This window comes from Dermacentor albipictus, chromosome 1, assembly GCF_038994185.2.
Source record: "Dermacentor albipictus isolate Rhodes 1998 colony chromosome 1, USDA_Dalb.pri_finalv2, whole genome shotgun sequence".
NCBI lineage: Eukaryota > Metazoa > Arthropoda > Arachnida > Ixodida > Ixodidae > Dermacentor > Dermacentor albipictus.
Genome location: NC_091821.1, coordinates 390,203,585 through 390,227,048, shown reverse-complemented (window position 1 = coordinate 390,227,048; position 23,464 = coordinate 390,203,585). Strand labels below are relative to the sequence as shown.

The window sequence follows — 23,464 nt, the reverse complement described above, 5'->3', positions numbered from 1 at the left end:
TGCTATGACGGCACTTGGATGACTCGCGGTCACTCCTCTCACATAGGCGTCGGTGCTGTCGTAGAGCTCTTCACAGGGTACGTACTCGACTATGTTGTGCTATCAAACTTTTGTTTAGGGTGCGAACTTGGACCGAAGCCTGATTCTGACGGCTATGCAAAATGGAAAGACGCACACCAGTGCCAAAAAAATACTGACAGCAAAGCTAGTCATATGGAAGTTGAAGCTGGCCTCACACTGTTTCGAAGATCTTTAGAACGCCATGGATTGAGATACACGACCATCTTGTGTGATGGTGACAGCCGCACATTCACTGCTATCCAAGAAGAAAAAGTTTATGGATTTGTTGATGTCCAAAAGGAGGACTGTGTCAATCACGTCCAAAAGCGCATGGGGACGGCACTGCGTAATTTAGTGCAGAAACAGAAAGGTGAGGGGAAGAAATGCCTTGGCGGGAGAGGCCGGCTGACAAATGAGCTCATCACCAGGCTCAGCATGTATTATGGCTGGGCTCTAAAATCCAATGACGGTGATGTGGACGCCATGCAGAAGGCTGTGATGGCGACGTACAGGCATGTCACGTCGACTGACGAACGTTCGGATCACAGCCTGTGTCCAAATGGCGAAAATTCATGGTGTCGTCACAATGCTGCAAAAGCAAAAGGAGAGCCTGAACCCAGGCACCACTATAACTTGCCAGAACATGTGGCAGAAGCAATGCTGCCTGTATATACGCGGCTATCCGAAAAATCTCTGCTCCAGAGATGCCAGCGAGGCAAGACTCAGAATTCAAATGAGAGCCTTCACTCAGTGATTTGGAGTTTAGTCTCAAAAGAACAGCATGCTTCTCTCTTTGCCGTGCAAGCTGCTGTAGCGGAAGCTGTCCTACGCTTCAACACTGGGAACCTGCTCGCGTCCACTGCAATCCTACAGCAGCTGCATATGAATATTCCTGGCACTGCATCTCAGCGAGCTAAGGAGAAAGACTGCCATCGAAGTGCCAACTCGAGCAAGAAGCGAGAAGCCTCTTTGAGTGCAAGGAAGCTGGCTAAGAAGCGGCATAAAGATGGGATGCATCCAGATTATGCCCCTGGTGCATTTCCATGAGATTTTATTGGCATGTTGTCAATAAAAATGTTGCAGAATGTTTTTCCTTGATTTCTCAAAACAACAATTCTGACAGACTTCCGATTTTGGAGGTGAAATAGCTTCTGTCCTATTTCAGCTATCGGAATAATTTTTTTTTGCCAGAAAGAGAAATGTATGCAGTAAGCAATATGCCCCTTTTCAAAGCAGTACTCTTCTCAAAAAGTTTTTGAAATGGGTCACATGTTTGACATGTCAAGATGGCATTTTTTTCTCACAACTTTGATGAGCTCTAACTCTTGCTCAGATTAGCCTAGAACATTGATTAATACCTTATGGCACTCCCTGAACATTCTAGATAGTTTTCATACTAAAATTACTGTGTTAGGGTTTTCTGTTTAGATGCTAATTTTCCTCCAAACAAAGGACCCAGCTTATACAATGCTTTTAGAGTATATCGGAAACTACTTATCCTATGGCAAAATTAATTACATTTTTAGAATCTGCACATTAAAATACACAAAGTGTGAAAATTTCATTCAGATCTGTCCACAAATAAAAAAGTAGTCTTTCAAGTGTAGCCTCCCCCCTTAACTCCAAGGCGGACTGGAAATTTATTCAAATAAAATGAAGTTCGAACTAAGGAGAGCCCCTTTAGATATACAGTGCCCAATCAGCCAATTGTGCAGTGCACCAGGTGAAGCCAACTATGATTGAGCACGCACTAGGAGGGGGATTTAGATGAGCATGCAGCAATTCAATCAAGCGTGCGCTGGGAGGGATGGGAGAGGGGGCGGTATGTAAGCGAGCTTGCGGTAACGTGATCAAGCAAGCAGCTGGGGACTTGGTAGCTGGAGACTGAGGACCTTTTAAGCCGCTGGATGGAAAAGGAGGACGTCTGCTTGCTCCGATTCGGTTTTGGCTCCCCGTTTTTGTTCCTTGTTATTTTCGTGGCACGTAACGGTAGCTAGCGACGCATCGAACCTTTGGCTTTGACTCGGGTTTGTACCAAAAGCGGTGCATGGGAGTGAGAAATTTTGTTCAAAGTAACCATTGCGTGGTTTTTATAGTTTGAATTCGCTGGAATTTTTCTCTGTTCAAATACATTGGATTTTCCGGGACCAACAGGGCAGTGTGAATGATCTGTCAATTCAAATGGAGAGATTTTGAAATTACATTGGGATTTCACTGTACCACTTTTGTGGCTTTGCCAAGATTGGTTGGTTATATGCTACTCAGGACAAATTTAGCCAGGGTAAAATTTCATTGCAATCGACCAGTGATTGTTATCATTACCCACTGGAGTGGCTTAGTGGCTATGGTGGTCTGCTGCCGAGCGCAAGGCTGCAGTTTTGATTTGAAGCTGTGCCAGCATTTTGATGGGAGTGAAATGCAAATATTTTCGGGCACTTGGATTTAGGTGCACTCTAAGGGACCCCGAATAGTCAAAGACTAATCTAGAGCCCATCACTGTGGCATGCCTTGTAATCCATTAGGCAGTTTTGGGACATTAAACTCCACAATTTAAAGGCCAATTACGATGAAATATTTAACCCGGTGAAAGGCCCTATTTCAGCTAGTCTAGGTATAGGGGAACTTTCATGCAAAATTTTAGATTTGAAATGCGAGTAAATGCCTCTCAAATAGCTTGCAAGAATAGCTTGCAAGAATAGCTGTTTTTGATATTGAAACTGAAAGAAACACCTGACTCATGACCTAGAACACACAGCTTCTCCGCATGACCTTGGAGATTATTCAGTGCCCAAGGTGTGCTGAGAAAATCTTGGAGGTGATGTGTTAGGACTTATGTCATAGGCATTCATCACTAGGGCCACGTGTTGTCTTTTTAGGTGCTATATTAATAGGTTCTTATAAGAAAATTAGACAATTACCAGCACTGCAGCTTTGCCATGATTGCTTCTTAGTATGAAAAACCCGTTTACAGTGAACTCTCACTTGAGTGAACTTCAAGGGACCAAAGGAAATAGTTCACTTAACTGAAAGTTCACTAAACTAAATATTCACTAGACCAACATAAGGCATGGCATACAGAGTCAAAAGTTTGAAGTGCAATTCATGGAGGAAAAGACATGGCATCCATAGTGTTAGAAATGTGTGAAATAGAATTTGTACATATCAACAAGTACAAGGTTCATAACAGTTATAATTCTGCCTTTATCACTTAGAAAAAAAATCTGTAATCTTCTCCTGCACTTGTACTTTTAATGCACAGGAAGTAGCAAAACTGTCCGAAGAGTCAATGTTTTTGTACGCTTCTTCTGGCACAGCTTGCTGTTGAGACACAAAGTCTCTCAACTTTCCAATGTACCCTACAACCTCGGCTAGAGTTATAGGGCTTGAAACTGGCTCGGCAGCTTCGTCTTTGTCTTCTTCGCCTCTTCTTCAAAAGAAGGAGACGACGACCATACACATAGAAACACACACCATGTGGTTCATGGTGTGACAGATTGCAGTTTTGCTCTGGCGGCGTGAAAAGCGCCAGTGATGTTACTTTGTTCATGGCCTCTGAGATTACATGTTTGCTCGTCTTGTGCGGATGATCTCGGAGGCCATGCCTCGTTGCCGTTCGTTTTCCACGCCGCCGCTTTGCCCCAGGGGCGCTGTAGCGCCAGCGACGTTACATTGCTGCTGGAGCGGCAGTTTGATGAGAGCGGGCATCGGTTCTGATCATAAAAATAAGCCCTGGTCCTCTGAGCGAGTTCGTTAAACTGAAATATTGACTGTTCCAAAATTTGTTTAAGTGAAACATTTTGGCATAGAATCTATAAGAAAACTGCCGGGGATATTTCAAAATTTCGTTATTCTGAAATATTCGATAAACCTATGTTAGTACAACTGAGAGTTTACTGTATAGCCAATTTAGCCTATGTTTTTTTAGGTTGTCATCATTGCTATCACAACATGGCTATAAAATTCATTTCTGCGTACAGTGCTCTGCTTTCATTGTGTAAACTCATTCAAATTAGCAGTTATTTTACATGCTAAAGCTTGTGGAAACAGAGCCATGTCACATGCATTTGACATTTCGGAGATTTGCATGCAATTCAATGATGCTCCATTTACTCAATCACAGAATACAGACCACAGTTCTGTTCACTATGTTTACGAAGTCTTTCAGCAAATAAGGAATAGTATCACAAACAATACTAAACAGCTTGAAGGACGACAGGCTGTTGTCTGTTGACAGCAACAAAGAGCTGTCCAACAGTGATGATGCTGTGGTGACAGTGCATTTAAAGGGTGAATATTATGTCAAGGTAAATTTTGCACATTTGATGTTCTTTCTCATCACAAGAATTAGGTACATGCTAATGTGTTCATCTTATAAGAATCAGGCTTGCATTTGATATGAATGTGCAATATTTCCTCGCATTCTGCAAAAACAATTTTCTAATTCATCACACCCACTTATCTGATGTCTTCCAATAGAGTGACACTGCATGCAAATAAATCAAGTAAAAATGAAGCCACCCTTTTATTTTTTGTTGCTCTCATCATAGGCTTACTTCCCTTGTTCCTCTTTTCCTGTTCCTACGCCACTCAACTGCAGGACCACTTGGTTCTGTGGGACTTAAACCAGGGTGAGGCAGTGCAAGTGGTCATGCTGGGACCGGGCGACTCGGGTGTGGCTGTTCACCAGGTGCATTGCACTTCGGACGCAGTGGTGTGCGACTATGGCCACAGCCTGTGTGTGGTCTACTTTCCAGCACTGAGCACCAAGTTTGACTGATAGACCGGGACTGGGAGAACTCTCCGGTGCCCTTTGCCAAAGATCTCGTCACGAGGCTGGAGACAGCCGATAGTGGCCACAAACGCAGACTAATGTTGACAGGCTGCGCTGTCAGCATGAAAAACCAGATTCCGAGCTTGCATCATGAGAATTACCTCACGGTCGATACTACGTTTGCTTTTTGTTTCACCTGCATTGAGCCCAAGGAAACAGAAGTCACGTTCGCCAACTTGCCATGATGACAGCCAAGTGTGCAGGTTAACACTCCAGCTCCAAGAAAATGGCATCGACACCGCTGTGGCCACCGTTGTCATGTGCCCCTCAGATGACTGCATAGCACATGTTTTCATCTCATTATTTAATTTTCATGCTGGCATTGCAGATTCTGTCTTCCTCGTTTATTCCGGTCTCACCTCGTGCCCATTAAGGTGCAGACAGCGCCATACTCATAACTTCTGCAGTCATTTGTGAGTGTGCCCAGAGTGTGGTCGATGTCTCCAGAAGACCTACAGAGTCACCGATGGGAAAGCACATGACACTTTGCCAAGCACTTTCGACCACTCCACGCATTGGATACCACTGCAGGCATCACCATCATCTTCATATGTGTGGCCCCATGCGGCCCTGCGTCATTGTCGTGTTGGTGTTCATTCATCTCCACCTTTGTGCATCTATAAGCAGCAATGGGACACAACTGCGCCCAATGAGCTTCAAGTGCATTTGAAAGCACTTCTGAAGCAATGTTTTTGGGCCCATTTTTTTTTAACAGCTGATGCATCGCAAGAAAGCAGTGAGAGAGAGACATTTGTTTTTATGAGTGCTGATAGTTTTTGAAGGCTCTCAGACAGGTAAAGGTTTGTTGAAATGTTGCCTAATGTAGGACAGCAGCTTATTGTGTTAGATGCCATTGCTGCCGTGTCAAGCCTCGCTGACAGTTGTGCAATTCGTCACTTGCGTGAAGTAAGAAGCATGTGATTGTGAAGTTCAGATAACTCATCTACTGCAGAAGGAGCGGAGATACCACTGCGGGCATTCTACAGCTCCTTAAATTCATGAATACTTAATTATTTTTATTGTAGCTTGTTCTCTCGTGGTGGTTCAATTCCTTCGCTGACACTGTATACTGAGTGATTCGAATGGGAAGACATGCATGCACTAGAATACACAAGTTTCATTTGCATGCTGCAGCTACCATTTACAAGGGACCTTGTTTTTAATGCATTTGTGGACTTGTTTAAAATTAAGTCTGCAGGTATGACCAACTTATTTATTGCTCTTCTCTTAGTAGCTTTTCACTTTCATTCTGTCTGTTCTTAGAATGAGTCGAAGTTGTTTTTGTTCTATTGTATGAGTGTAGCTACTGTGTACATTTTGCAACCAGCATTTGTCAAGTGTACATGTATTGTAGCATACCTTATTGTGTTACATTGTTATTCCTACTGTGATTAAGATCTATAACTAAAGCTATTGCTGCACTTATTGATATATGTGCGTGGCTTTCAACTCACTGGGACTTTAAGTCCTTTGAAGCTGTATCATGCTTTTGTGGACCTTGTAATGTGTCTTGTCATGCCATTCAATGTATATCTGTATTATGCCTCTTGTTTACTTTCACTCGTGATTGCAGTGTCTTCTATTCAAATGATTTTACGAAACAGCCAGCCACTTTGCAAAAGATCCTGTAGTTTGCTTTAACTGTCCTGCAAAGTTTGGGTGTTTGTCATGGCATTGGAATTGCATATTGGACTTTTTTTTTACAACCAAAACAATATTAAAAGAAATATTTAATCTCTGTAAGGATGCTTTCTTTACTACTGGTCCCTTCCATGCAGAATACACTAGGAAGATGAGTAGTGGCCACCTTCTGTTTGCTACAAAGGCCCATGTAGCAATGGCAGGATTGCAGAGGAGCAGCGGAGAAGACTGACTCATAATTTAAAAGTGCTATTCATTTTTTAAGATATTCTAGACAGAATTTCACTTTTTCTCAGTCCGATTATGCAACAGTGCACAAAGAGTGCTGGGCTCGACTCTATCATGATGCTTGATGCTGTCATGACGCAAAGCAGCTCACACTGCAATGGGTTGTTGAGACATCTAATCCATCATTATGGGCCTGTATCGCAAGTGATGGTTCGTCATCAACAGATGAGCTTCATGAGCTAAGAGACAAATACAGGCGGTAGAACCAGTTTTTTCAAAAAAGATCAAACAAGGCTGCAATCATCACGTGGGAAGCACTTCCAGCGCCCTTCGTATGTGATTTTAGAATAAGAATGGAAAAAAGATAAATTTTCATTGATAAATATTTCAACAATGAATGATGTTTTTTAAAGTTGCATAATTGCTCTCGCATCCCATGGTGCCCCCTGTATTACTGCCATTCTAATATGACCTTTAAAGCTAGTAACTAGAAATGTTAATCAGTCCTACTTAATGAACAGAATGTGACAGCTACTTGTTCATCTGTTGTCCACCATACTGAAAAGACTAGTAGTGAAGAAAGAATCCTCGTAGTGGTTGAATTTCTTCTTAAACGATTTTGAAGATTAACTGAAAGGAATATGTGGTCATATCCCACAATGGAAATAGAATTACATGGTTCAGAACGCTGTGCCTGACTTACACTGAAATTATAATAGAGATATGGGCATGCAAAGAGCAAATATAATTCCACATGTCCCAATTCAAGCTGACACTGAGATTCTATAAAAGTCCTAGGTCGGCAGATTTCTTTCTTTCTTTCTTTCTTTCTTTCTTTTTTTTTTTGCTGCAAACAAATTGCAAGCTGCTTTATTGTCCCTTGATTCCTTACTGGAATAGAGTGCTCCTCATCAGAGCAGTTTGACAGAAGGAAAGAGGTAATACTTAAAAAACACGCAGGACATAATGTAATGCAGTGCAGTTCACTTATAACAATAGAGTAGAAGCTCATTGATATGTTCCCGTTACGTATGTTTTCCCAGTTCCAACATTCACAATTGAGAACAAAAAAAAAGAAGACCCAATAGGGCTAAGCTCATTTTTTTACTGGTTCATATGTTCCAAGAAAACACAAATTTTCGGCACCAACGTTCAGTATGTCGCCAAACTGCGATCGTATGATAAGTTTTCTGGTTGCTGGGTCTCATATAAACAAGATATTTGTGAGGCTTGCGGTCGAGAACACTATATAGCTGCCTGCCGTGGCAGCTTCACCACAATACTTGACCGCCCATCTCACGTGAAAACGCCGGCGCACACTCAGTTTCTCATTTTGATACCAGCAAATCATTGCCGGGGTCGTTGCATGCGGCAGTCACAGCTATTACTGTCAATCCTATTGCGATAAGCATATACACCTATCTGTTTCACAGCGTGCGGTGCTGTCGGTAGCGTAGCACACGCTTTTAATAGAGGATAACTGAAACATGCCGCCATTCCCTGTGGCAGGCGGTGCGATGTGGGCATGACATTTCGCTTCAGCGGCGTTCGGCGTCGCCCACCAGCTCGATTTCCTTTCGGTTTCTTGTCGCCCTCTTAAAACACGACACAACGGGAAAACAAAACATGTCTCGAGCAGTCGGAGCGCACCACCAGCTCCACTGGCGTCGGCGCCTCGTGCTGCAGTGATCCGTGTGACGCTTTGCATTACTTAGATGTCAGCAGGTAATTGAGTCTGTCAAATATTTTCCGATACTTCACATCAGACATTTTCCCGGATAGTATGTTTTTTCTTGCGTCTTTTTTCCAAGACGTATGAATGAGGTTCTACGTATTCACAAAACTTGACAATCAAATAGTTGTAAGCAATCATCATTGTATCTAGACTAGTCTTAGAACTCTGTGTAAGGGCATTAAAAAAATTTTGAAGTCAAAACTCAACATGTTTAGTGCCAGCAACATTGCAGCCCGCAAATTTGTGGCTGTGCCACACAGTACGTGGGCAAATGAAGTCCAAAATGTGTGCTTGCTTGTCCAGCAGGCAGCGCTTGACGCTATCGTAAATATCCGTTCACGTAAGTTCTCTGGACTGCATGAAATTATCTGCCATATTGCGGATTTAACATAGGGAACTCGTCTGCCATGGTAATACTCTATATATTATGTCAGGATCATTTAGTTAATTGAACTTGTTTATTTAATTTCTTGTGACACCTTGAACACCTTTTCCCTATCTACCATTTCATCATTGCATCCACTATTTAGCACTAGCCACATCAGTTTATCCACTCAAAGCAAAGTTAATCTTGCTTGAATGGATAATTACAAGCTGTATATTGTCTTATATGGTATTAACATAAGTGAATTGCACTGTAGGGGAAAAGATCACCCATCAGTTATCATCATCTATTGTTTTTTCACTGGTGAAACTGTGCTTCCTTTGGTCAGAATGTTGGATGCTGCTGGACTTGAAGCACCTGGCTTAGGTTCATGTAGATCACCTGTTAAAAAGAACATAGCTCCTATTGACTGAGATTGTGTGTGTTTGTTTACCAGATTTTCATTTGAAGAGAAATTTGGATTAATGGGATTACGATGTACAAGCTTTAGAGTGTGCAGGTACTGTTTTCAGGTTTGCCTGCATGCATGAACTGCGGCAATTCAAGTGTGTGAATAGGCAGCAGTTCAGTGTCTCTCAGCTGTGCAAAAATTTTTTTGCACTCTTCTTGTCACATTCTCAGTACACATTTGGCTTTGTGAGCTCATTGTGCTTCACTGCTTATCCTGGTCTGTGATGTGTACATGATAAGTGCAGCATATTGTGCATTCCTGTGTCTGGTGTAATGTGCATGTTCCTGAATAAGGGTTGAGTGCTGAGGTATTTCTGCTACACTGATGTTTGGCAAAGCTAGTGTCCACGTGATAAAGGTTAAAAAAGAAGTATAATTTCAGAAAAATAAGCCGTACACCTGCTCAAATCCTCCAATTTTCATTGTTTTGTTACTTGGCTAGTTATGTCTTTGTCTGTTGAATGTCTGCACCTATTAAAGGGGCCCTGAACAACTTTTTATCAGTCACGAAATACGTTTGAAGTTAAAAGAGGCTATTTCATAAATACTTTGTCACAAAAACTACTTCAGTGCGTTCAGCAGAGTTATTGGCAATCAAAGGCTGCGTATGATCCCCATCACGGTGCTCCCATGCCTTTTTTTCAATTCCTTGCACTGCGAAGGCTATGGTGGAGCGTGGCACGTCTACAATGCTCCGCCTACTGAATGTCACCGTGGAGCACAGTTCGAACTTGATTTTAGATGTTCACGTAGACTCCACTATTTCTGATTTTGGTGCCTACGACGCGCCAAATGCAGTTTTCAGTGAGCCTCAATGCGCTCAGCGAGCAGACTTGTCACGGCAACTGTGGTGTCTATGCTGCACAGCAGACCACAGCTTCATGCAATTGTAGTGCATATACACAGCATTTGCTCTGTGCACGACAAGGCTTGAGTGCGCGCTCCCACTCATGTACTCCAGTCTGGCCATGCTGTTTGGCGCAGGCTAGCTTTGTCCTGCACCAGCTTGGCCGATAGATAGCAGCGACATCCAACTTGAGCATTTTGAAGTGCTGTCAATAGCTCAGTGCAAAGCAAAGTGTGCCATAGCATCTAGCCAGAAGCAGTTGGGAGTGAGTGTGCACTCACAAGCCTGTGTGTGGTCTGACCTTAAGTTTTGCGTGGTTTGAGGACAGTTGAGCGTTCAAAACTAGTCGAATTAGCAAGACCCAACGACTACGACACTGATAAGCAGGGTGTCCAAAAATAAAATTTTGTGCCGGTGGCTACGGCTGAGCGTGAGCTGACAACGGTCGACTTCTTCCGGAAGTACGTAATTCTTATCGAAATTTGAAAGCAGATTTCTGGATTATTAAACTGCATCAATAAATATACGCAGTAACTAGGAAGAAGTGCAACCCGCTGTGGTTGTTTGTGGCTATGGTGTTGGGCTGCTAAGCACAAGGTCGTAGGATTAAATCTCAGCCACGACAACGAGGTTTTGATGGGGGCGAAATGCAAACACCTTTGTGCTTGGATTTAGGTGCATGTTAAAGAACTCCAGGTGCTCAAAATTTTTGGAGCCCCCCGCTATGACGTGCCTCATAATCAGATTGTGGTTTTGGCACATAAAACCCTATAATTTAATTTTAATTGAGAAGTGCACTGATCCAAACACCCTTCTTGATTGATGTCAGCTGTTGGCCAATAGCAGCCATGAATTTGAATCTGCGATATGATGAAATATAGCTACCCGAAAAGAGCAAGAAGAATTCAGTTGAAAAGAGAGTTTGAGAAAAAGGTGTCTTCGCACTCCGCTTGCAAAGTTACGCTCCGTGCACGACTGCAAAATTTGTGGGATATGTTCACAGCAGCATATGCTATCAGCAGATTGTGTTTTTCCACCAAGCCCAAGGGGTGGTTCAGAACCCCTTTAATTGCCCTAGTAAAGTTAAACCTCAATGTAATACACACTGATGTAATGAATTATCAGATATAATGAATTGTTGGATATAACAAAGTAAATGTAAAATTTCGTTTGCCTTGCTTTATTTGTGTAGGTTCATGTTCTGCTGCTTTTTTTTTCTTTTTGTGTGCAGCTCTTTAAATGTATTAGGCTAGTAGCAAAAAATTCAAAATTCTGAAAAGCAAATCGTATAAGCATGGGTGAGTCACTCAACACAGAATAGGTGTTCTGGATGCTCGCACTTTACACACAAACATCTTACTGGACTTACCTCGAGCAAAGGCTCAGGACGTGGTCCTTTGTGACACAGGAGGTGCTACTTGTGGGTGGAAACAATTGCCAGCACCAATATTTGTGAGCGTTTTCCTAACAGATACATTGCATAGAATGGGCAAAATCTCGCTTTTATTGCAACATCATTGCATTGAGGTTAGACTGTACTATATTCTAGAACACCATAGTACTTTGAATCTGCAGCTGTTACTCATATTGTCATGTTCTACATGAATGCATGCTGTGACTGAGTGCCTTCTCATGGCAGCCACAATCTACAAGTTAGAAGAAGAAAACAGTTTTGTTCAATTACCATTTTGATGATAGTATTTCACATAAATAGATTTCTGTATAATGGATTTATAATGACAAATTATTTTCTTGCATAATACCATATGTATATAAGATCTGGCACCAGATTTGCACCATTTTCAGAAAGTAGCACTTTTTAAAGGCTGGCTGTAGAAAGTATTGAGCTATGCAGGTGTTCACTGCTTGTTTTAAGACACACCTTTGGCATGTTTGTTTTGTGTGCGTGTGTGTGGGTGTGCGCGTGCCTGCGCGCGCGCACGCACGACTACAGAGCATGGGTGAAAAACGTATTCACGTTTTTGCATGCTGCTAAATGGGCATTAGTAACAAAACTATCAACCCAGGCTCGGCACTTAGAATTGTACCATAATGACAGGTTCGGAATAATGACAAAATACAGGTTTAGGGCTTCTTCTTTAATTGTGTTGTAGAAGAATTACAGTGGGCTACTGCATAAAGAATTGGAGCTAAACCTGAGGGAAGCTAAGACTATGGAGGAAAATACGAGCTCAAAGGACTTCGAGTCCTGCTTGTCCTGATTTTGCATCTTATTTGTAGCATGGGCTTCGTTTATCTTTTTTGTCATGCGCATGCCAAACAGTGTTCATGTTGTGAGCATGTGCTTTTTCCGGTGTACTGAGAAATAACTTAGAAGCTTTAATCTTCTATGCAATGCCTTCAGGCACCTGAGGTTAGTAACTTTACGGAGTCCCTCTGGTGTTATGGTGTACCTGGTACAGCTTGGCGCTGACCATGGGAGGAAGTGTTTCAGTAGCAGTGAAGTACAGAGGTGGCCACGTGCCAAGACCCCTGTGCATGGAAATTCAGTAGGTCATGTAAATTTATTGCGAGGAACCTTTCACTGTTGATTCTTGTTTTCAACCTCTCTGTCAATTTCACTCCCAAAGCCCTGCACATGGTTTAATTTAGCGAGATGGTTTTTCTGTTTCTTTCTTTGTTATTTCTGCTTTTATTAGTTCACCGAGCACATCCTTCTAGCAAACGTGTTAGCCACCGACGACCTGTAACATTGCCTTTGCCTTGCATGATTCAACATGTTGAAGTTGAATTAAATTTGCGCAGACACATTGGTTGCATTGTTGGAAAAACAGAGCTATTTTGCTGCAGTGTATTTTCTGTGTCTCATCATGGCAGGACATCAAATTGCATTTGTGCAGACTGGTTTTTTACTCATAATAAATTATATATATTGTATGCTTCAATGTTTCTGTGATTTTATTGTATCAGTATTGTACTGCAGGACATATAGCCCCTTGGAGCTAGTTTTAAAGAGCTAGTCTGATGCTCACCCAGCACTGTAGAGCAGTGTGTAGAGGGGAGGCAGTTGCGCGCATCTTCAATTCTTGCCCGGTCGTTGCTGCGTGTGGCGCGACTGAGTGCGGCTGCACACGTGCCCTAGCCTGGAGGTAATCTGCAGTGGGTTGCAGTGGTAGTTGAGCTGAAGTCGCTTAGTGGCGCTGGTGGTCAGGTGTGCTCTGTATCCTCGAGTGCCCAGTCATACGACCTACTGTTAAAGAATGTTGGGAGTACAAAAGAACCCAAATGGAGTATGGTTTGTGGTTATGAAAGCCACATCGATGCACTATTGGCGAGCACGCTATGCCGCACCCACCGCTGCCGTGCTTTTTTTTTAATGCGAACATTCTTTGCGAGTTTCAGGCACTTTGAATCTGTCTGTCTGTCTGTCCGTCTGTCCGTCCATCTGTCTGTCTGTCTAGTTCTCTATGTCGTGATGTAATCATGGTCGTTTATTCAACTGGGTTTTTATCAGAATAGGCATGGGGGCATAACATGCCTGCATACATAACATTAATGTCATGACATCAATGGCATGACATATTTGTCATGGCATGTATGTCACGGCATCAACGGTATGTATTAAATGGTGCCGTTGTGATTGTTTCTTTAAATATATATACAGGATATGAACGATGCATGCATAGCTTGACATGTATGATATGACATAAATATAAAAGGATGGATAGGTGGGCTAGTTGGTAATGCATATGAATAAAAGCTTAGAGCGCTGAAAACACGAAAGACGTAGAAAAAGAAACACCATACGTGCTGTGGTGTGTGTTTATTTTTCTACGTCTTTCATGTTTTTAGCGCTCCGAGTTCTTATTAAGACATAAATGTAATGATATGTGTGTCATCACAAGAATGGCATGGATGGCAAAACATTTCATGTGCCTTATATCATGACATCAATAACATCACATGCTTGTCATGTGGTATGTGTCATGACAAATGGTATTAATGACATGATACCGTCGTGGTCATTTCTTTAACTCGATAAATATCTAGATATGAACGGCATGACATGACAAACATAATGACATGAATGTGTATCAGGACGTGATTACCATGAATTGCATGATGTGCATGTCATGCACGTCATTATTATTGTCATGTAATATTCCTCCACATATATGCTGATACATATGCAGTTAAATGACCAGCCAGACCGTTATCCGAGCATTGAAAAGAGAACATCCGGGCAAGTTGCGACAACAAAACGAGATGACCCCACCCTTTGTAGAGGACTGCATTACATATGCTAGTTTCTCCCAACCAAGTTACAAAAAATATTGCTTCCGAGTTCTTCCTACCTAGGAAGCACAAGTTGACTACTAGCTAGTTTGATACAGCTTGGGCAGGCTAGAAACAGCTAGCTATGTCAAGCTTGAGTTTAGATATCTTCAAGATAGCTAGCACTTGACGTCTCTTAGCTATACTCACTAGCCATTGTGAAGACGTTAGAAAAAAAACATCTCAAAAGATTTGAACGCTCTGGCTAGCACTTGACGTCGCCAAGCCATACGCTTCTAGCCATTGTGAACACAATTAAAAAAAAAGTTCAAATTTCGAAGGCATTGCGAGGGAGGATCCAGGGCAGCCATAACGAATTGGAGGAAGAAGGGGCCAGCTCGCCAATACATAGAGTGAATGGGTGGGTGGGGCGACATGGTCAGTTTTGTAAGCGCGGAAGTTGCCGGCATGCTTCGGAAAAGGTGAGGGGATAGCTGCGTTGATGGGGCACATGAAACCTCTTGTAGCGTAATCAGTGCCACAAATAGAGCACGCGGGAACCGATGGGTCATAGACTTCCTACGCACGCTTTGAAGCGCGCAAGTTCACCGATTCAAATCTGGCGCCACATTGATAGCATGCTGCGACGTGCAGCCCACTAAGGGGGCGCGCAAATTAAAGTAAAAAAATTATATGCTGTTCAAAAAGACATAGCTGGGCATGAAATTGTTTAAAGTGAAAATATGCAAGCATGAGAAAAGATTAGACAGCTTTATTCAAGCACAGCGCAGGTTGCGCCACATGCAACAGTGCCGCTTCGCGCTTTTTTTTTTCTTTTGCCAATTTTGCAACTTTCGGCAGCGATAGCGGCTGTTCGTTTCTCCTGTTTTCTTGCTTAAAGTGGTAGAAGTTTTCGAGTGGAGAACTTGGGATCATGTTTACAAGAACGGCATAACAATGGTATAACAATGCTGTGATGGTGACTGCACGACGACCATGAGATGACGACGATGGTATGACCACGATGTCGTGGCGACAGCAGCGTGACGAAAACCCCTTAAACTTCGTAAAGTATTGGCCTCGAGCTCCACCACTGGAAAAGCTGGCGCCACCGTCGGCGTGACGTGCTAGGAGGGATCACGTGGACATAGCGGCCGCGTCGGCTGCTTCGGGCGCGCCGAAGCGAGCTGAAAACGAGCTTAAATTCCCTCGTACGCTGCGGTTTTCATTTAGTGGCGAAATTTTCACGCTTCGAGTGTCTCATTTACAACTATTGAAAGCACTACAATAGGTAGTGGCTGCCTTTGAAGGCGCGCAATATGGTAGGCTACTGCTCGGTGCCGCAGGGCCGGACGCACGTAACGGAGGCCGGTGTCAGCCTTTTCGCACGTAGCCGCAGGACAAGAAGCTGCGTGAAGCTTGGCTCGCGAAACATAAAACCGGCAAACAGTCATCGGCTACAACTCGGGTATGCAGCAAGCACAGACGCAAGGAAGATTTCTGCTACGGCGCCCGGTCTGCGATGTTCTGGAAACGCGCACTGAGACGCTCGCCCGAGTCCGCTGCCCGACTAATGTCATGACGGTTTAGTCTATGAACTTGTCGATACTATAGATACTGGCAAGTTCAGTGGAGTGGAAAGGCAGCGGTAAGAAGCACATTTAAAGAAAGCATGGCATATGGTCATGTTTGTGTTATGAATTAATGCACTGGATTACAAAAAAGGAGCAGCGGGAAATTGCACGCTGAAAACGCCGATAAACATACAGTGCGACGCAACTCGAGAAATAGTATTGAAAGGTCAAAGAATTTAGAAGAAAAAAAGGTTAAATCGTCGCGACGGCACATCACAGACCCGTAGGCGTCGAATTCTCTACAATGAAATTATTTTTGAACAGCTGTGATAGCCCCCACGCAACAATGGTTGCTTGTATACTGTCAAATGCTCATATTCTGCGGCCTTAAGCTCATGGCACGGTGCGAAAACGCGCGCGCGCAGAAGGCGAAACAGTGCGCGGACAAGCATGCAGACGCGCAGTCGGTCGCTCTGAATCTGCGCGATCGCTGCATTGAGGCTTCAGTCTATTACGCTCCATTTAGTTATACAAACACTATAAGAACATATTTCACATAGTTTGCTCTCAGCGTTTACCTACCTTTCACGCAAGAAGCCGGTTCGGGAGACTCCATCACGGCAATCGCGCGCAGTGGCGTTCACTGTACGTATTCGGTAAAGAGATAGCGGCTGTAAACGATTGTGTGCTTTCAGTTTGCCCAAGATTATAATTTAGACAGTAAGAAACTTCTCTCGTTTCGAAAGTACTTACAGAAATGTCCGGGAGACCTCGCGCGTGGTGTTTTCAGTGAGCGCTGACAGCAAAACCTATGAGAAGCGCGCCACGTGATCCCTCATACTACGCCAGTGAGGCGCTTCCGATAGAGGGCGACTCCGTAACTCCTCGCCGCCAATAGTGCCACGCTTTGAAAAATGCCGCCTCCTCCTCGCGCGCTCCGGCCGAGGCCGACGCCGCGTTGCTATTGGCCTAATAGCATCACGTGGGCCCAGCGCCATTTTTGCTCGAGAAGCGTCTACGGAGTGGCGAGGAGCGCATGTTGGCGCCGTTGCTACGCTCAAGCAGTGTAGGCGGCGCCACGGTCGAGGAGGGAGCGTGAAAGAGAGGAGAAAGGAGGAGGAGTGAATGCGGAGGAGAGTGTCGCTACTTTACGAAGTTTAAGGGGTTTTAAGCGTGACGGCAACGTGATGCCGATGTTGGAGTGATGTCGATGGATCGACGATGTTGTTATATGATATGACTACGACTGTCGGATGACAGCAGCGTGCCGGCGATCGCATGACGACAAACTAATGATGAAGGTGGAATCACGATGAGGGCCTGACGAAGGTATGGCGACAGTGGCTTGACGGCAGTGCAATCGTTACGACAAATGACGGTGATTAAATGACCGCGGCGGTATGATGACAGCGTAATGACGATGATATGACAACGTAGTGACGTCAACTGAGGAAAACCGGCGGAAAGATGAGAACGACATGGCAACAAAATAATGATCACAATCTCATGAAGGCGATGAAATGACGACGGAAGGAAGACAGCATGACAACGACAGCATGTTGGTGTTCGAGCTTACGTCTGCGCTCACGTCCACATAATCTGCTGCCACAGGCCACCTTAATTCGCATTATATCTAGGATTTGCTTGCACTATGTCCGATACTAGCCAATCGGGCCTAATAATTCGTAGTATATCCGGTGCTTCTTGCGCGTTTTCCTGCGGCTTCTCGCCCGATCTCCGGTATCGGCCCACATTTTTCGGAATGGAATGGAATGGAATGGAAAACTTTATTCACTCTTTAAAGGTTTTAGCGGGTCGAGGCCGAAGTCTTCATTCTTGAAGCTTGAGTCCTCTTCAGCCATGGATGGGCCCCTAGTCCAGGGCTCCACTGAGCCGGGCCGCCTCGCACGCGTGCGCTATTAGAGCTCTTTGAGTCTCTAGCTCGCGGCTGGTGAGCCAGCTCTCCCATTGCTCCGCACTTGGTGTTTTGTGTTTGTGGAATGCCTGGTTTCTTGTACACTCCCATGTAATGTGATATAATGTTGGCTTAGCTCCACACCACGGACAGGTTGCGCTATACTGCGTGGGGAACATCCTACTTAGTAGGTGTAAGTTTGGAAAGGTGCCCGTTTGCAGTCTCCGCCATCCTGCGGCCTCCTCCTTTGTTAATGATTTATGTGGTGGCGGATATTGATATCTTAGACCCTTATAGAGGTTTAATAGCTCTGAATAGCTGTTCCCGCAGTTGATCTGTGGCCCCTCTGGGGCGGTTGACGTTCCTGCTCGGCTGGTCATCCCTCGAGCTAGGCAGTCCGCCCCTTCGTTACCCCTGATCCCTGCGTGGCTTGGTATCCAGATAATGTTATGTGTGGGTTGTCCCTCAGCGATTGGAACTCTGCTGAGGATCTTGAGCGCCGTGTTACTTATTCTGCCTCTTATATAGCTCCAGCACGCCTCTTGTGAATCTGTTAGAATATTGAGCGATATTCCTGTTCTATAACCTTCTTCCGCTGCCAGTGCGACAGCAATTTCCTCTGCCTCGGTTATGTTAGCCACCTCGGCCGTGAGTCCTGTGATTAATTCTCCTTGATTATTTACTACTACCGCTGCCGCGTTGTTTTTGTGTGCGTGTGAGTATAGGGACGCATCGGTATAGACTGTATTGTCCCGATGTCCCATCGTCTTTTCGTAAAACTCTGCCCTAGCCTGTCTCCATTTTTCGGAGAAAAATTGGCGCATCCTTGCTCGTGACCTTGCACTGACCTTTGCTCCGATTAGGCAAATAAACGTTTCGCATTCAACAACATCCTCCTGCTCATATTTTAACTGGATTACGGCAGTTCATTCAGCCAATCAGCGTAGGCAAGATGGCGAATTGGACAGCAGCGAGGTGTCCAGAATTCGGGGCTACATAGTTCTGTACGTTTATGCACTACAGCTTATGTGTGTGATGATGATGATGATGATGACCTCGACGTGTTTGGCGCATACCCGCTCACGGGGATTGGCCAAGAGTCGGGCAGATCTTACATATGTATTAAGGTAATAAATTTAAATATCTATATTTATGATGAATAAATTAAAGCGAGGAAAGTTCAAAACGATTCAGTTGACATTCAATAAAGAAGTATATATAATATAAATGAGGCAATAAAGGAGGAATGAAATTAATAATACGGTCAACAATGAAATCGGTTTGATTCAATAATGAATTTTTCCATGGCGATGCATACATTCCTGTGTGAGTGCCCAAGCACAGATACTCCAAAAGATAGCAGTGCCGGAGTGTTCAATGGCAGGCCGAAGTGTCACACTAATTTCCAATGTCCTTTTTCTCAGGGAGGAGAAAATGCTGGCATTCCAGTAAATAGTTTTCAATCGTTTCTAATGAGTTGCAAAAATGGCACAAAGGGAAAATTGCCATGCCAGATCGCGTGTATAAATTTAGGGGTGGGACGCGACAACGTAGTCTCGTTAATATGTCGCTTTCGTCTGTATGTTTTTGCAAAATTTCCTGCTCCAAGGGAATTGTAAGTGGTGTAGTTCCGAGGATGATGTTAGATTTGGTTCTGATGTTAAAAGGATGTATATTCTAAACCTGACGGACGTGATAAACCCCATTGTTGGAAGAAAAGTAAGCACAGGGCCACTGATGGAAGCCTTGGATGAGCTGTCTGCCGTTTCATTTATAAATATGCCTTTGTGCTCAGGTACCCGTATTAATCGTAAACTCCGCAAATGACTTGGAGCCAGTGAGTACGAAGTTTTTAGTGTATGCGACTCGGCGGGAGCAGTAAGCGAGGTGCACAGCGATAAAGAATCTGTGATTATTACCGTGGTTGTCCTGGAAGCTTGTACATTACACAAAGCTAGGACAACAGCTGGGAATATTGGAGTGAAGTCGGGAAGCTGAACGGAATACCAATCCAATGATGATTAAAAAATTCCAACTCCGGCCTTTTCCTCACTCTGCGAAGCATCTGTTGCTATAATTACGTTTGTGTGGAGCTGATTCAAGTGATCCTGGAGTAAGCCGTTAAGAATATGCGAGGGAAGCTGCTTTGCGTTGTCTAGGATATCATCATAAGTAATAACCAATGAATTTGAGATACTGTTTACCGAGATTACATCATTTATATGTACATCTGACGGACTCAATAACGATCGTGATATAACCACTTGTGGCGTGTGAAACCGAGGCCATTTGACTCCAAAAAAAGTGGGCTTGTTGATTGATGAAAATCGACTGGGACCTTCTTAGTGGGGATTCATAGAGCCTTATGAATGCTTGAATGGGGAGTATTTTAAATCCCATTTCAAGGGTAGGTAATCGTGATTCCTTGTAGAGCACAGCGTTGGCTACAAACTTTGGTAGCCCCATAAATAAGCGAAATGCTTCCCGTTCCAGCAAAACTAGTGGACGTAGCTTGTAAGCAGAGGCGCCGGAGAATAACACACAGCCGAACTCTAGTATAGGTCGGATATACATCCGGTAAATCATTATGAGTGTGTCTCTGCGCATGCCCCATCGATTACTGCTTATCCATCTTAATATCCCCATTGCACGGGAAGCCTTTGAAGTTATGTGTTCAATATGAGGACGCCAGTTAAGATTTCCATCATGAATAATTCCAAGGTACTTGAATATTTGCACTTGCAGTGGAATGGCGGTATGAAAGGGATATAATAACTGGTTCTTGTAGAGGAAAGACAAGAACGGCACTCTTATTTACAATAAGGGAGAATCGGATACCGTCCAGCCATGCTTCTACCTCACACACGTATTCCTGTAATCACTCGTACAGTGACCGAATATCACTTGTCGAAGCAAAAGACGCTATATCATCAGCGTAAACGTACGTGCTTACATTCTAATGATAAGGAATGGAGCTAAGTAGGATGTTAAAATAGCGGGGCATAAAACTGCGCCTTGGGGAACCCCGCGCGTTTGTCTGAGTTTTCCCGATGAAATTCCACTTTGTGCACAGCAAAACTCCCTGCCCTGCAAGAACTCAGCAGTCTATGTTACGAAGTATTCGGGTAATACAATATCCTGCATCCTCTTTATTAATATAGGCTTTCCACACTATCGTGTGCTTTAGAAATGTCCAGAGTAACTAGAGCTGCACATTGTTTTTGGCATCGAGCCAACTGAATTCGATCCTCTGGGTCGACATGTGCGTACCAAACTGACATCCCTGGTCTAAATCCAATTTGGAAGGGGCTCAATAATTCTCTTGTGGTCACAAACTTAATCATGCGTGCGTGTAATAATCTTTCTATTAATATTACAAAATTTGATTTTAGAGAAATAGGTCGAATATTGTCTAGAACATGCCCTTTGGTTTGGTCTTTCAGCAGTGGAATCACCTTCGCGATTATCCACGCAGGAGGGATCCATGCATATTGTATAGAGTAGTTTACGGCATCTAACAAGCGGTTAGGAGCGACGTATGACGTAAGTTTTATCATCTTAGTAGTGAGTCCATTGGGACTTGAGGTTGTATCTGGTAAACATGAAACAGCTTGGGACAATTATGTCATAGAAATCTCTCCGAAATCTTCTGATGTACCTTGTCTCTGAGGAGGGGAGAAATGCAGCGAATCGGCTCTCCAACCCTCTCGCAATTACATCTAGAGAGTCGGCTTTTTCACTGGTGGTTAAAACTATTGACTCCAAGTTCAAGGGGCGCGGAATAATCTTTTGGGGGGGGGGGGGGATCTTAAAAACCGAAGTAACGAACGCTTATTATTTGATATTGAAAGAAATTCGAAATGGTGGACACTAATCATCATTTGCCTTAGATACCGTTCTTTCAAACGTTCCAGCAATAAATGTATAGTTCCAGTTTTTCGGAGACTGGTTATGCATCAGTTTGGGTTGACTGCATCATTTCGGGTTGAAATGATGCATCGTTTGGATGCATCATTTCGGGTTGACTTCAGCGAGGAATTTCTTAGATTAACCGAGTGTGAAGTTATAGCCTCCAGGGGAGAACACCTCCTTTTCGGTGCCCTGGCGTCAATTTCCATGTTTGAGGTATCCTTTATGTACAGAGTTGTCTGGGCTCGTAGTGGCCCTGTTTGTGGAACCTGGAACAGGCCTGATTTGCTTTATGTGAGTTGTGGACGCAATTTCCCCATCTTCCTGAGAGTAGAGTGAACTAGCATTCATGTCACAGTTTAATGGCTGAGCAGTAGCAGTCAGTAATAATTGTGCTAACTGTGAGGATACAAGTCCACTAAAACATTCCGTAACGCTTTCTACAATAGGCTCCATAATTTTAGCCATAGACTTTTCAATAGCTTGTGCGATTGCTTTTGACAGGCTTCCGTCAACGAAAGCCTGGTGCCGTGCTGTCACACTCGCATAACCATGGAATCTTTCCTTTACCGCCGCAATGGCCTCTCGGCGTGAGCAACGCCTTTTGTCCATAACTTCCAGTATTTGGACTTTTTGGGTTCTAGCAGGGCAGTTTGGGCAATCAGCCTTGTGCGCTCCACCGCAGAGGCGGTACGAGTAGGATTGAGCCGAGCAGTCACTAGCGGAATAGCTACCGCCGCAGGTGCAACAACGAAGGCTAGATTTACAACCACCCATGCTATGACCATAGCGCTAACAATTGCGACATCGTAATGGACGCGTGGCAAGCGGGTCCACTCTGAAGATTGGAGGCCAGACTTTTATCTCAGTAGGACAAGATGTACCTGCGAACGTGGCAATTACTGACTTATTAGGGACACGCGTATTGTCCACCATTATGTTGCACCGGTAAACAGCAATTACCCCAGCCGCGGAGAGCTTTTCCAGAGTCTCTGCCGGACTTAAATCGGAGCCCACACCACGAACTCTTCCTTTAGTGCAGGCAAGATGCGGGGGGCTGACGGCATCACTTGCATCGATCCAAATGATGAGCACTTAAGTAGTTCATACATGCACGCCATGGTCTGGCGAACGGCAAACAATCCCACTTCTTCCAAACTGTCGTACATCAGTGATGCGCAAGTAGTGAGGCGTCGCCGCCTTAAGTTTCGCCTGCACTGTCTTCGATTTGTTGAGCCAGATGGGTCCTCCATGCAAAGGCACCAGCGCCACAGGAATGCTGCGCACCCCACTGCGAAACAAAGCTTCAATAGGCATTTGATCAGGGGGTGGGGAGGCCGAACAAGGCAGAGATCGCCCCGGGTCGTCCCATGGATAATTTTTCGACATTTGTGGCACTATCTCCGTGTAAAAAAAATTAACTTTATCTCAGAACACTACTTGGCACCTACAATAACTGGATTAAATCCGCCCGATACTTAGCCAAAACCCCGAGAGCTCACTGTTGCGATCCGAACCGAAGAGCTGCCGAGTAGAACTATGGTCGATATGCAAGAGTAGACGAAGAAAAATTTAGCCACCCGCTCGTGCCCTTCCTGCTCTAGTGCGCGCATTGCGCGTGACCTCCCTGTTCGCCTTTCTAAAACCGTCGCG

The 23,464-nt window shown here is 44.2% G+C and overlaps 1 protein-coding gene across 5 annotated transcripts in view; it reads left to right on the top strand.

The window, feature by feature from the left end:
* The window catches only part of SCAP (SREBP cleavage activating protein), an 87,166-nt gene extending 74,083 nt beyond the window's left edge, over positions 1-13,083 (top strand). For all 5 annotated transcript variants that reach the window (XM_065446930.1, XM_065446939.1, XM_065446927.1 and 2 more), the window contains exon 28: positions 4,658-13,083. In XM_065446930.1, coding sequence (XP_065303002.1) covers positions 4,658-4,837 — 180 coding nt within the window. In that variant the 3' untranslated portion in view covers positions 4,838-13,083. The remainder of the gene's footprint in view (positions 1-4,657) is intronic.
* The last annotated feature ends 10,381 nt before the right edge of the window (positions 13,084-23,464 follow it).